This window comes from Coregonus clupeaformis, chromosome 8 (genome assembly GCF_020615455.1).
Source record: "Coregonus clupeaformis isolate EN_2021a chromosome 8, ASM2061545v1, whole genome shotgun sequence".
NCBI classification, from domain to species: Eukaryota; Metazoa; Chordata; class Actinopteri; order Salmoniformes; family Salmonidae; genus Coregonus; species Coregonus clupeaformis.
Window position 1 is genome coordinate 8177907 of NC_059199.1, and position 15158 is coordinate 8193064.

The 15158-nt window shown below is 43.5% G+C and overlaps 1 protein-coding gene across 5 annotated transcripts in view; it reads left to right on the forward strand.

The window, feature by feature from the left end:
* The window catches only part of LOC121571490 (protein argonaute-4-like), a 50047-nt gene that overhangs the window by 18366 nt on the left and 16523 nt on the right, over positions 1-15158 (forward strand). For all 5 annotated transcript variants that reach the window (XR_006661296.1, XM_045221773.1, XM_045221774.1 and 2 more), the window contains exons 7-10: positions 6424-6511; positions 6773-6920; positions 7264-7383; positions 8300-8461. Coding sequence is in view for 4 of the 5 variants with exons in the window: in XM_045221773.1 (XP_045077708.1) it covers positions 6424-6511; positions 6773-6920; positions 7264-7383; positions 8300-8461 (518 nt within the window). In the remaining variant the exon portion in view is untranslated. The remainder of the gene's footprint in view (positions 1-6423; positions 6512-6772; positions 6921-7263; positions 7384-8299; positions 8462-15158) is intronic.

The window sequence follows — 15158 nt, forward strand, 5'->3', positions numbered from 1 at the left end:
GTGGAGGCCTTACTGGATTCTGGTAGCCGGGCCACCCTGGTGCGTAAGGATTTGGTGGGCCCAACGTGTTTGACCCCGGGGAAAGTCCTCCCAGTTTCCTGTGTCCATGGGGACACCAGAGAATACCCCATTACTGAACTTACAATGACCAGCACACGGGGAACCATACACACGACGGCGGGGTGGTTGATTCCCTCCCCGTCCCTGTCCTAATTGGACGAGACTGCCCAGCCTTTTACCCACTCTGGAGAGAGTCTCAGGAGAGGATAACCCGAGTACCTCGGAAACGGAGAGGCAAGACTCATCCTGGGAAGGCTCCGGTGCAATCCTCCGAGTTACTCACTCCCGCCCGGGCTCTGATAGGGATGGCAGGTGCCCAGACCGACACAGAGACGGAGCTACAGAATCTGGACAAAGAACTGTCTGGTCTGAAGGGGACCGCTGAGAGGTATCGTTTGTTAAAGCAACAGTTAGACATGAAGACAGAAGAGTTAGATATCCTCCAGGCTAAACTCCAACAGAGCTCCTTCCCTAAGCAACAGGAGGAGCTGGAGAGGCTGCGCAGGACCATCGAGGAGTGTGAGGGAGACCCTGCGCAGTAGTAAGGAGGTCCAGAAGAAGGCAGAGGAGAAGTACAAGGTGTTGGAGAACAAGATGAAGAATGCGGAGGCAGAGAGAGAGAAGGAACTGAAAGCTGCTCAACAGAAGCTAAACTCTGCTAAAACCAAGGCTGATGCGTTCAGTAAGAAACTCAAGGAGAGACAACAGGAGGCTGAGTCCCTGGTCCTAGAGTTGGAGGAGTTGAAGAGAGAGCCGTCTGGCAAGCACCACGGCAATGCGGACGCCCTCTCCCGGCGTGATGCCTTCTTCGCTGCCTTTACCCGACGAGGACGTCGGTCCCGAGGAGGGGGATGTGTGATGTCACGAGAGGCTGTGTCCTGGAGGGACGTTACATCCCCCTGAGGTGGCTGCAAACCCAGACAGCTATGGCTCCATCTGCTGGTATGGTCGGGAACTCCACCCCTCTATGGCCAATCTTCCCACGCAGCTGAAACAAATGAGGAGCTGATGAGCTGAAGGTTTGGGAAGGGAAGAGACACAGTCTCCAACCTGGGCTCTCTGGAGGACAAGAGTGCTGCACGTCCACTTCCATGAGGAATATAAGGATTTGGAGATACTTACCTTTGGGAAATACTCACCTTTGGATATATGCACCTGTGGAAATACGTGAGAGACATTTGGAAGGACTTTTTGCTGGGTTGGCCACTAGCTGCGACGTGGACTACAGTAAGGCTGGGGAAAAGTTATCTGAGCGAGTGAGAATTATGATTTTGGATGTGGAAGAGACATCCCTGAACTGTTAACCCTTAAAGAGCCACAAGAGAACAGAATTTTGTTATATTTTCGTTAATTTCCCAAGACCTATAATAAAATCCTTGTTTTGTTTGAACCTCGTCTCCTTGCACTACTTGAGCAATCCCGCTGAAAGCTGTGTAGCCTCTCGTGACGTCACAGTACCCAACGCACTAGAATACCAGTTCTTAAAGCCTTTAGTCGTATCCTTATTCTAGTCCTCCTCTGTTCCTCTGGTGATGTAGAGGCTAACCCAGGCCCTGCAGCCTCCAGTATCACTCCTACTCCCCAGGAGCTATCATTTGTTGACTTCTGTAACCGTAAAAGTCTAGGTTTTCTGCACATAAATATCAGAAGCCTCCTTCCTAAGTTTGAGTTATTCACTGCGTTAGCACACTCCGCCAACCCTGATGTTCTAGCTATAACATTTTCCGTCTAGATAGAACTGCCAAAGGGGGTGGAGTTGCAATCTACTGTAGAGAGAGCCTGCAGAGCTCCATCATACTATCCAGGTCTGTGCCCAAACAGTTTGAGCTTCTACTTCTAAAAATCCACCTTTCCAGAAATAAATCTCTCACTGTTGCCGCTTGCTACAGACCCCACTCAGCCCCCAGCTGTGCCCTGGACACCATATGTGAATTGATTGCCCCCCATCTATCCTCAGAGTTCGTACTGCTTGGTGACCTAAATTGGGATATGCTTAACACCCCGGCCATCCTACAATCTAAACTAGATGCCCTCAATCTCACACAAATTATCAACGAACCTACCAGGTACAACCCTAAATCCGTAAACATGGGTACCCTCATAGATATCATCCTGACTAACTTACCCTCTAAATACACCTCCGCTGTCTTCAACCAGGATCTCAGCGATCACTGCCTTATTGCCTGCGTCCGTAACGGGTCCGCGGTCAAACGACCACCCCTCATCACTGTCAAACGCTCCCAAAAACACTTCAGCGAGCAGGCCTTCCTAATTGACCTGGCCCAGGTATCCTGGATGGATATAGATCTCATTCCGTCAGTAGAGGATGCCTGGTTGTTCTTTAAAAGTAATTTCCTCTCAATCTTAAATAGACATGCCCCATTCAAATAATACAGAACTAAGAACAGATATAGCCCCTGGTTCTCCTCAGACTTGACTGCCCTTGACCAGCACAAAAACATCCTGTGGCGTACTGCATTAGCATCAAATAGCCCCGCGATATGCAACTTTTCAGGGAAGTTAGGAACCAATATACACAAGCAGTTAGGAAAGCAAAGGCTAACTTTTTCAAACAGAAATTTGCATCCTGTAGCACTAACTCCAAAAAGTTTTGGGACACTGTAAAGTCCATGGAAAATAAGAGCACTTCCTCCCAGCTGCCCACTGCACTGAGGCTAGGAAACACTATCACCACCGATAAATCTACAATAATCGAGAATTTGAACAAGCATTTTGCTACGGCTGGCCATGCTTTCCACCTGGCTACCACTACCCCGGCCACCAGCTCTGCACCCTCCGCTGCAACTTGCCCATGCCCCCCCCCGCTTCTCCTTCACACAAATCCAGACAGCTGATGTTCTAAAAGAGCTGCAAAATCTGGACCCCTAGAAATCATCTGGGCTAGACAATCTGGACCCTTTCTTTATAAAACTAGCCGCCGAAATTGTCGCAACCCCTATTACTAGCCTGTTCAACCTCTCTTTCGTAACGTCTGAGATCCCCAGAGATTGGAAAGCTGCTGCGGTCATCCCCCTCTTCAAAGGGGGTGACACTCTAGATCCAAACTGTTACAGACCCATATCCATCCTGCCCTGCCTTTCAAAAGTTTTTGAAAGCCAAGTCAACAAACAGATCACCGACCATTTCGAATCCCACCGTACCTTCTCCGCTATGCAATCCGGTTTCCGAGCTGGTCATGGGTGCACTTCAGCCACGCTCAAGGTCCTAAACGATATTATAACCGCGATCGATAATAGACAGTACTGTGCAGCCGTTTTCATTGACCTGGCCAAGGCTTTCGACTCTGTCAACCACCGCATTCTTATTGGCAGACTAAATAGCCTTGGTTTCTCAAATGACTGCCTCGCCTGGTTCACCAACTACTTCTCAGATAGAGTTCAATGTGTCAAATCGGAGGGCCTGTTGTCTGGACCTATGGCAGTCTCTATGGGGGTGCCACAGGGTTCAATTCTTGGGCCGACTCTTTTCTCTGTGTATATCAATGACGTCGCTCTTGCTGCTGGTGACTCTCAGATCCACCTCTACGCAGACGACACCATTTTGTATACATCTGGCCCTTCATTGGACACTGTGTTAACAAACCTCCAAACGAGCTTCAATTCCATACAACACTCCTTCAGTAGCCTCCAACTGCTCTTAAACACTAGTAAAACTAAATGTATGCTCTTCAACCGAACGCTGCTTGCACCCGCCCACCCGACTAGAATCACTACTCTCGACGGGTCTGACCTAGAGTATGTGGACAACTACAAATATCTAGGTGTCTGGTTAGACTGTAAACTCTCCTTCCAGACTCACATTAAGAATCTCCAATCCAAAGTTAAATCTAGAATCGGTTTCCTATTTCGCAACAAAGCCTTCTTCACTCATGCTGCCAAACATGCCCTCGTAAAACTGACTATCCTACCGATCCTTGACTTCGGCGATGTCATTTACAAAATAGCCTCCAACACTCTACTCAGCAAATTGGATGTAGTCTATCACAGTGCCATCCGTTTTGTCTCCAAAGCCCCATATAATACCCACCACTGTGACCTGTACGCTCTTGTTGGCTGGTCCTCACTACATATTCGTCGCCAAACCCACTGGCTCCAGGCCATCTATAAATCACTGCTAGGCAAATCCCTGCCTTATCTTAGCTCATTGGTCACCATAGCAACACCCACCCGTAGTCTGCGCTCCAGCGGGTATATCTCACTGGTCATCCCCAAAGCCAACACCTCCTTTGGCCGCAATTCCTTCCAGTTCTCTGCTGCCAATGACTGGAACAAATTGCAAAAATCTCTGAAGCTGGAGACACTTATCTCCCTCACTAACTTTAAGCATCAGTTGTCAGAGCACCTTACCGATCACTGCACCTGTACACAGCCTATCTGAAACTACCTCATCCCTATATTGTTATTTATTTTGCTCATTTGTACCCCAGTATCTCTATTTGCACATCATCTCTTGCACATCTATCATTCCAGTGTTAATACTAATTGTAATTATTTTGCACTATAGTCTATTTTATTGCCTTACCTCCATAACTTGCTAAATTTGCACACACTGTATATTATATGTATTTCTGTTGTATTTTTGACTTTGTTTTGTTTAACCCCATATGTAACTCTGTGTTGTTGTTTTTATCGCACTGCTTTGCTTTATCTTGGCCATGTCGCAGTTGTAAATGAGAACTTGTTCTCAACTGGTTTACCTGGTTAAATAAAGGTGAAAAAAAAAAAAAAAAAACTGTCACTTAAGGAGCGCATTTGTTGTTCCTCGACCACGAGACACTTGCATTCAGTCTGCATGGTCAGTGAAGCACATGCAACGATGTTGATGACAACGATGCTGTTTTCACTTTGCTTCATAATATAAATCCACTAGCGTTCTATAATTACATTATTAGTTTGTGTTTCTTACATCTGCAAACTGCGAGTTTGTTTTTTCTTAGCAAGTTGGGCCTAAAACGTGTTAGCCGCTAATGCTAATCGTTAGTTAGCTGGCTGAGTCAGAGCAAACGTAATTAGCTATAAAGCCTGATAATACCAGTGATGGTGTAGACCTAAATCAGCATGTTTGTGCAACAGTATGTTCTTAATCAAAGAAGAATACACATAATTAATATGCTAGCTACATGAAGTAGCTAAGAGAGAACATTTCAATGTAGCCAAAGATTATAGGGTCCCCTAGGAATCACTTGTCAACACTTTGGTTCTTACCCTGTCACCATAACTCCTGTCACAATAACTCCTCCCTGGCATTTTAATTAGTTGTGATGTCAAACAACACTGTATTCAAAGTGCCCACTATTATATTATAACTATATAGAATTAGAATAATAATTCTATTTCCATGATTCCAACAGTTCACCCAAGTGTTTTGCTCGAAATCGCAAGTAAGTTCACAATTGCAACATTTGGTTAAAAATAAGACCTAGATTGTTTGGCCATATCGTGCAGCCCTACGTGGCAGTGTGGAAATTATATCAAATGAGTGCAGGAAATGCAGAAAATTGTTTTTGGTTGAAATAAACAGTATAAAACAAACAGAATGGAGAAAGACCCATTTGAAATCACTTAGAATGTGTGTGTTGCCACCCTAGGGTCACACACTACTCATAAAGAACTTGTATTATTCAAAAACATAAAATACCGTCCAATTTATTTTAAAATACTGTGATATTATATTTTGCCCATATCGCCCTGCCCTAAATTCTACACATTTTGCCATGGGGTGGAGAAGATATTGCAATTTTATAACTCATTTCCTGCATTTCTACACATTCTGCCATAGGGTGGAGGCAAATGTTTCTCCTTGTTTAATATGATAACTGATAAATCAGTCTATAGATAAATAAAATGTTTGCTGACATGGGCTTAATTGAGTGACTGCTGATGCACAACCACATTTCTAAATTGCACCTTGTGTATTATATTATTCTAGCTGTGATCACTAAGTTGAGACCCTGACTGAGTCGTCGTTTTTTTTACTATGAAATTGGTCCACTGGCCTAAAAAAAGGGGGGCGGGCTGCCAGTTGCCCATCCCTGGTGTAAATCATGCATTGCTGTTTATGGGTTTTGAGTTAAGCACAGCCATCTCAAGTTCGAATTAGGCCATGTGTGAAGGCAAGCCGTCACTTCATAAGAGCAAAACCACAGTCTTGCTTAACAGTCAAAGATGGAACTGTCTAAAATGATCTGCTAAAATGTCTTGAATTGCAAAGATTTTCAATGATGCCCTGAAATGTCAGTTTGAAACTCCACTCGTTATATCTCCCCCCTCTTTTTCTCTGTCTCTGGCCCTATTTGTGATGTGCTCTTCTGGGTGTTTCTATGCATATGTTTTTCGCTCTCAGGTCTGAAAGTCGAGGTCACTCACTGTGGTCAGATGAAGAGGAAGTATCGCGTGTGCAATGTGACTCGCCGCCCCGCCAGCCACCAAACGTAAGTGCTGCACTAGTCGCTACACTTTCCAGTTAGCATCTTCCACATGTCCCTGTGGCCCTAGCCGACCTACGCAAAGTTTCTCTTATGTATTTTTAATCAACCTATCCAAAAATACAAACCGTCTCTATCTCTTGATACAAGATCATGTTGATGCAATACCCAAGACGAGATGCATTGCTCTTTCCTTTTGTTTTGCTCTTTTGTTTTATTAATACGGTGTATTAATATGTATTATGTCCTTGTCTGCCCATTGCTCAGGTTCCCCCTACAGCTGGAGAATGGCCAGGCCATGGAGTGTACAGTGGCTCAGTACTTCAAGCAGAAGTACAGCCTACAGCTCAAATACCCCCACCTACCCTGCCTACAAGTGGGGCAGGAACAGAAGCACACCTACCTACCCCTGGAGGTGAGAGGGTGGCTCTAAAACACGCAGACACACACACACACACCTCGAGATGTTTCACTCAGGGTGGTCCTCCAAGCCTTCGTGGCTTTGACGGAATTGCATGAAGGCAACACTCATTGCACCTATGCATTGTTGACCTGGTGGGTGGGGGGGTTTCGGACATGGGCGTGGTCAGACTTTAGTTTCCAGCTTACTGCAGTTCATTAGGCACAAAATGGAAGAAAAGGGACTGAAACGGGAGCGAATACCTGGACTTGTCCAATAAGAAACAATCCTTTTCATGTTTCTCCATTACTGGACTACTGTGATAGTCAGTAACTAACTATTCTATGTCTGCATACAGGTTTGTAACATTGTGGCCGGGCAGCGTTGCATCAAGAAGCTGACAGATAACCAGACCTCCACCATGATCAAAGCTACAGCACGTTCTGCACCCGACAGGCAGGAAGAGATCAGCCGACTGGTGAGTGATTACTTGCCCCCTCTGTGGTTGGAGTGTGAACTGCAACACAAGAAGTGGCGCGCCGTAGTCAAAGAGAGTACAGTATGAGGATGGGCAGAAACTGCATCTCTAGTAGAAATCCCCGATCACACTTGTAGGCGATGTCATGGCGAAGTTGTCTAGTTAGGCTCATGCCCAGAAACGCGTCATCGGGGTCTAACGGTTGTCTCGCGCCGAACTGCGCATGTGCAGGCCGTCTAAATCAAAGCCACTCCTTCGATATAAAGTTGTTTTTGGCTCAAATGAAAACGTGTCAGGTTGTCACTTTCACGAGGTTGGAGTAATAACATGTTCAACTACTTGAGACATTGGCCCGACATGAGACATTGGCTCGAATCTAAGTTGTTCATTTTCACTTCTCTCATTGACTTCCCAAACCCTGGCCTGGTCTGTTTCGCAAGCGTTCCTGGATGTCTCGCGATGTTGCACCTCTGCATTTAGAAACTTTGTGCCGTAGTCTGAGGCAGCCATGAGTTTTTTTGCAAGGAAAATACACTGTTAGGTCTTTTGAGTGTTTGACATATCAGTGTTACTGTTCTCTAAAGAAGTGTGGTTGTCCAGAAACGGTATGCAGTCTTGAAACCCCAACCTCAATGCGCATATCTCTTGCCTCATATGGCTTCCTTACTCTGAATATTCCATCTCCACCCCCACAAATATCATCTAGGCCAGGTTACTGTAAAGGACTGTTTGTGTGAAAAGGGCTTTATGAATTGATTTGATGATCTGGTGTTGGTGATGGTCGATTGCGGAAGAAATCTAAATGCAAGGTTCACAACTAAAAATACTCTTGACACTAGCAGGAAAGCAAAGTCTTCTCTGCCTGCCTAACCCCTTTCCTCCTTTCACACCACTTTCTCTCACTTCGTCCCCCCAGGTCAAAAGCAACAGCATGGTGGGTGGTCCCGACCCATACCTGAAGGAGTTTGGCATTGTGGTGCACAACGACATGACCGAGGTGACGGGCCGAGTCCTCCCAGCGCCCATGCTGCAGTATGGGGGCCGGGTGAGTACCGACACTGGGCGGGACTGTGGCAGGGTGAGTACTGGGGCACCGGGCTGGGCCAATGTTTCACGGGAGGGACGGGCCATACGTGTGTGTGTCCATCTGTGTACGGTGTGTGTGTGTGTGTGTGTGTGTGTGTGAATGAAAAGGGTGAGTGGACTAACCAAGGGGAGGAGGATGAGACTTCATGCCACACAGCACATTTAATGAAATTCAATAACCCTTAGTGAAAAAACAGTCTTCTGGCAAACAGTTGTGAAACCTTTGGCTAATTTGTTGCAAAATATGCACCAAGCTTGTATTTTCACAAGCAAATTAGTTTTGTGGCAAACTGTTGCAACTTGTGAATTTCTGGCAAACAATTCTAGGAAACTTGTGGCGAACGTTCTACTTTTTGCTGCAAACTCAGTATGTATATGCAAATTAGATCAGGTTTTTGGTTACTGTGTGTTAACATTGAAATGTATCTACATAAACCAAGTCACATATAGGTCTAACTTTAAATGAACTTGCTTCTCACAGAGAACTAAACTAAACATACTAAATATACTAGACATGTATTCAATGTCTTAAGAGATAAAAAATTAATTAATACAACTTGAAATCATCAGCATGCTAATGAAGAAAAGAGCAAAGACTAGATATTTCCCAAATAAATTGTTTATTTAATATTGTTATGTAGCTCAATTTACATGAGAGAAATGTGAACACTATGGGGATGTTGACCTTAGGATGTTTAAAGGGGCAACTACAGAATTTACATGAGCCAAGTGGTAACTGAGCAATATCTTTCAACCAATGCAAGTTTAAAAGATAATTAACAACATTTAAATAATTAAAACAACTAAATCAAACCCAGTTCAGAACTATTGCCTTTTTGAGTGAACTTTGGAGATGGAGGCTCTGTGGAAGTCCTTCGTCCAAAGCTTGTTGAATGCATGCACTGAAACAATCAGAAATTAGGATTAAAAAATCTGAAAACATTTTCTATTTTGGCATCTTAAGGTAGACTCGGCAGCTAATGGTCGGGTTTGGCTTTGGAAAAACGGGGTCAGCTGTTACAAAATTGCCTTGATGTTGCTATGCTTCTCACTGAAACTGGCATTCTATATATTTTTCAGCAAGGAAACAATGTTTCTGCCTTGTATAAATGCTATAAAAAGAAACGTAGCTGGCATAAACTGGAACTTAGGCCTACTAAATCTACCTTTTAAATGTGTGACCAACTGTTCCTCGAGAGCCAACGTATACACGATTTCTCTACAGCCAAGCCTCAACACAATTGATTAAAACGAATCAACTAATTATGATATTCAATCTAGACTGGGGACTTCATCATTAAGAGACAGTTGTCTACTAGTTGTCTATTCTTCCTGACTCAGGTGTGTGTAAGGCTTGGGTCTTCTTCCTGACGCAGGTGTGTGGAAGACTTGGGTGGAAGAAAAGCAACAAAAGCAGTTCATATTATTTGTCCAAAATGAATTATTGTTAATTAACATCTCAAAGCCATACATGCAAGAAGTTCATTAGGTTGACAGAACATTAAGAACATTCCTAATATTCGTCGGGGCGTTGACTCCACAAGGTATCGAAAGCATTCCACAGGGATGCTGGCCCAGATTGACTCCAACATGGGCCAGCAAGTTGGCTGGATGTCCTTTGGGTGGTGGACTATTCTTGATACATACAGGAAACTGTTGAGGTGAAAAACCCAGCAGCGTTGCAGTTCTTGACACAAACCAGTGTGCCAGGCACCTACTACCATACCCTGTTCAAAGGCACTTCAATATTTTGTCTTAGCCATTCACTCTCTGAATGGCACACGCACACAGTCAAAGTCTCAATTGTCTTGTGGCTTAAAAATCATTCTTTAACCTGCCTCCTCCCCTTCATCTACACTGATTTGAAATGGATTTAACAAGTGACATCAATAGCTTTCACCTGGTCAGTCTGTCATGGAAAAAACAGGTGTTCTTAATGTTTTGTAGATTCAGTGTATTTCTGTCCTCAGTTTGATTGAAGGACTCAATGTCTTTTTGGCTACTAAATGATTGCTTCTAGGAAGAGATGGAACAACACATGATCAAGATGCGCTAGCTACTTGTTTAAACCAATGAAATATCGAATTGCTACAAAGAATGAATGTATGGGCTACATTTGAGAATAATACATGTATTTGCTTACCTCATCAAGCTTGAAGACGATACTCATTTATCACTCAAAAAGTGTTATGAGTGAGTGCACCACAAACATCTTTCCAGGGTGTTGATGCATCCTCCTCCCAATACAGCCTCATCCAACACCACAGGTAGGGTATCCATCTGGAAACAGTGACACTAGCATATTGGTATTAAAAGACAGCAATGTATTCACCTAAAAATGGTGCAAAAATATGATATCTAAGCGCTAGCCAGCTAGCTAAGTGCTAGCCAGTTAGTGGCACTGATAGATTAAAACTGGTATCAACAAAATGTTTCACTTTATCCCGTAAAACATGACACTTCTAACTAGGCATCAATTAGCTAACACAATTTAAGTTTATTAGGAAGTTTAATAAGTTGGTCTCTTACCAGACAACTTTGGTAGGTAGCTAGCAAGCTAGATAGCTTGGTTTACATTTTCCAACAGGGACTGGTGCACTTTACAAAATAGATGGCATCATGAGGAAGGAAAATTATGTGGATATATTGAAGCAACATCTCAAGACATCAGTCAGGAAGTTAAAGCTTGGTCGCAAATGGGTCTTCCAAATGGACAATGACCCCAAGCATACTTCCAAAGTTGTGGCAAAATGGCTTAAGGACAACAATGTCAAGGTATTGGAGTGGCCATCACAAAGCCCTGACCTCAATCCTATAGAAAATGTGTGGGCAGAACTGGAAAAGGTGTGTGCGAGCAAGGAGGCCTACAAACCTGACTCAGTTACACCAGCTCTGTCAGGAGGAATGGGCCAAAATTCACCCAACTTATTGTGGGAAGCTTGTGGAAGGCTACCCAAAACGTTTGACCAAAGTTAAACAATTTAAAGGAAACGCTACCAAATACTAATTGAGAGTATGTAAACTTCTGACCCACTGGGAATGTGATGAATGAAATAAAAGCTGAAATAAATCATTCTCTCTACTATTATTCTGACATTTCACATTCTTAAAATAAAGTGGTGATCCTAACTGACCTAAGACAGGGACTTTTTACTAGGATTAAATGTCAGGAATTGTGAAACTGAGTTTAAATGTATTTGGCTAAGGTGTATATAAACTTCCGACTTCAACTGTGTGTGTGTGTGTGTGTGTGTGTGTGTGTGTGTGTATATATATATATTACACACACTCTACCGGTCAAAAGTTTTAGAACACCTACTCATTCAAGGGTTTTTCTTTATTTTTACTATTTTCTACATTGTAGAATAATAGTGAAGACATCAAAACCTATGAAATAACACAAATGGAGTAAACAAAAAAGTGTTAAATAGCCACCCTTTGCCTTGATGACAGCTTTGCACACTCTTGGCATTCTCTCAACCAGCTTCACCTGTAATACTTTTCCAGTCTTGAAGGAGTTCCCACATATGCTGAGCACTTGTTGGCTGCTTTTCCTTCACTCTGCGGTCAGACTCATCCCAAACCATCGCAATTTGGTTGAGGTCGGGGTATTGTGGAGGCCAGGTCATCTGATGCAGCACTCAATCACTCTCCTTCTTGGTCAAATAGCCCTTACACAGCCTGGAGGTGTGTTGGGTCATTGTTCTGTTGAAAAACAAATGATAGTCCTACTAAGCGCAAACCAAATGGGATGGCATATCGCTGCAGAATGCTGTGGTAGCCATGCTGGTTAAGTGTGCCTTGAATTCTAAATAAATCACAGATAATGTCACCAGCAAAGCACCACAACACCATAACACCACCTCCTCCATGCTTTACAGTGGGAAATACACATGCGGAGATCATCCGTTCACCCACACCCCGTCTCACAAAGACACGGCGGTTGGATCCAAAAATCTCCAATTTTGACTCCAGACCAAAGGACACATTTCCACCGGTCTAATGTCCATTGCTCGTGGTTCTTGGCCCAAGCAAGTCTCTTCTTCTTATTGGTGTCCTTTAGTAGTGGTTTCTTTGCAGCAATTTGACCATGAAGGCCTGATTCACACAGTCTCTTCTAAACAGTTTATGTTGAGATGTATCTGTTACTTGAATTCTGTGAAGCATATATTTGGGCTGCAATTTCTGAGGCTGAACTTATCCCTGCAGCAGAGGTAACTCTGGGTCTTCCATTCCTGTGGCGGTCCTCATGAGAGCCAGTTTCATCATAGCGCTCGATGGTTTTTGCGACTGCACTTGAAGAAACTTTCAAAGTTCTTGAAATGTTCCGTATTGACTGACCTTCATGTCTTAAAGTAATGATGGACTGTTGTTTCTCTTTGCTTATTTGAGCTGTTCTTGCCAAATTTGGACTTGGTCTTTTACCAAATAGGGCTATCTTCTGTATACCCCCCCTAACTTGTCACAACACAACTGATTGGCTCAAACGCATTAAGAAGGAAATCAATTCCACAACTTAACTTTTAAGAAGGCACACCTGTTAATTGAAACGCGTTCCAGGTGACTACCTCATGAAGCTGGTTGAGAGAATGCCAAGAGTGTGCAAAGCTGTCATCAAGGCAAAGGGTGGCTATTTGAAGAATCTCAAATATAAAATATATTTTGATTTGTTCAGCACTTTTTTGGTTACTACATGATTCCATATGTGTTATTTCATAGTTTTGATGTCTTCACTATTATTCTACTATGGAGAAAATAGTAAAAATAAAGAAAAACCCTTGAATGAGTAGGTGTTCTAAAACTTTTGACCGGTAGTGTATGGATAGTCATATGTAGGCTATATCCATGGTTTCTACATAATGAGTTCCGTCCAGTCTTTATATAACGTAATAATGGTTGGTAAGGGTAGACCTCTTCCACAGACCTTCTCGTAGGTCCCATGTGGACTGTAAAACCTCATGTTCCATATGGGTAATTGAGCTGAACTTGGCTTGAAATTGCACGTTAGCAAAACATTTGGTCACAGGGATGTACTAAAAGTTTTGGCACAGTATTGCTGGGTTCTATGCATTTTATTGGGCCCATTTACAGTCTCTTCTTGAGTGTTTAGGACTGCTGGGTAATGGAGTCTTATCGTCATCCTCTAAAGTGTGGACTGATTGTTTTTCTCAACCTCATTTGTATGACTGGCAAATCTTTCAGCCATTTTAACTGTTATTGTTGTAGCTGTAATGGGTTTGTTCTTTTGTCATTCCACTGTTTTATCATGCTGATGTTTATAATATACAGTATATTGCTGTAGTTACAGTGGAACGCTTTGATAATCGTCACTTTTCTCTAACATGCTGTTAATATGATGTGATATACACGACTGTATTAATATTCAGTGTAATCACAATCTAATATGTGATTCAATGCTGGATCAGCACCTCAGTTTTCAGGGCTTTTTCATTCTTGCTGGAGAATACCATATGGTTGCCCAATAGTTACGAGAGAGTAGCCTAACTCGACATAATGCAAAATAAAGCATCGATGCAATGGGCACTGAACACTGGAGGAACTTCTATTCATAGCTGGAATAATCTGATAACATTTGGGCCCGTATCCACAAAGCGTCTCGGAGTAGGAGTGCTGATCTAGGATCTGTCCATACAATCTTATTATTCATTATGAACCAAAAAGCAGAATTTATCCTAGATCAGCAGTGGCACTCCTACTCTGAGTATCCGCGTTGTGGATACGGACCCTGACATATATGCTTTAGTAGTGATGATTGAATAACACATGGCACCTACAGTGGAGAGAACAAGTATTTGATACACTGCCGATTTTGCAGGTTTTCCTACTTACAAAGCATGTAGAGGTCTGTAATTTTTATCATAGGTACACTTCAACTGCGAGAGACGGAATCTAAAACAAAAATCCAGAAAATCACATTGTATGATTTTTAAGTAATTAATTTGCATGTTATTGCATGACATAAGTATTTGATACATCAGAAAAGCAGAACTTGAATATTTGGTACAGAAACCTTTGTTTGCAATTACAGAGATCATACGTTTCCTGTAGGTCTTGACCAGGTTTGCACACACTGCAGCAGGGATTTTGGCCCACTCCTCCATACAGACCTTCAGGTTTCGGGGCTGTCGCTGGGCAATACAGACTTTCAGCTCCCTCCAAAGATTTTCTATTGGGTTCAGGTCTGGAGACTGGCTAGGCCACTCCAGGACCTTGAGATGCTTCTTACGGAGCCACTCCTAAGTTGCCCTGGCTGTGTGTTTCGGGTCGTTGTCATGCTGGAAGACCCAGCCACGACCCATCTTCAATGCTCTTACTGAGGGAAGGAGGTTGTTGGCCAAGATTTCGCGATACATGGCCCCATCCATCCTCCCCTCAATACGGTGCAGTCGTCCTGTCCCCTTTGCAGAAAAGCATCCCCAAAGAATGATGTTTCCACCTCTATGCTTCACGGTTGGGATGGTGTTCTTGGGGTTGTACTCATCCTTCTTCTTCCTCCAAACACGGCGAGTGGAGTTTAGACCAAAAAGCTCTATTTTTGTCTCATCAGACCACATGACCTTCTCCCATTCCTCCTGTGGATCATCCAGATGGTCATTGGCAAACTTTAGATGGGCCTGGACATGCGCTGGCTTGAGCAGGGGGACCTAGCGTGCGCTGCAGGATTTTAA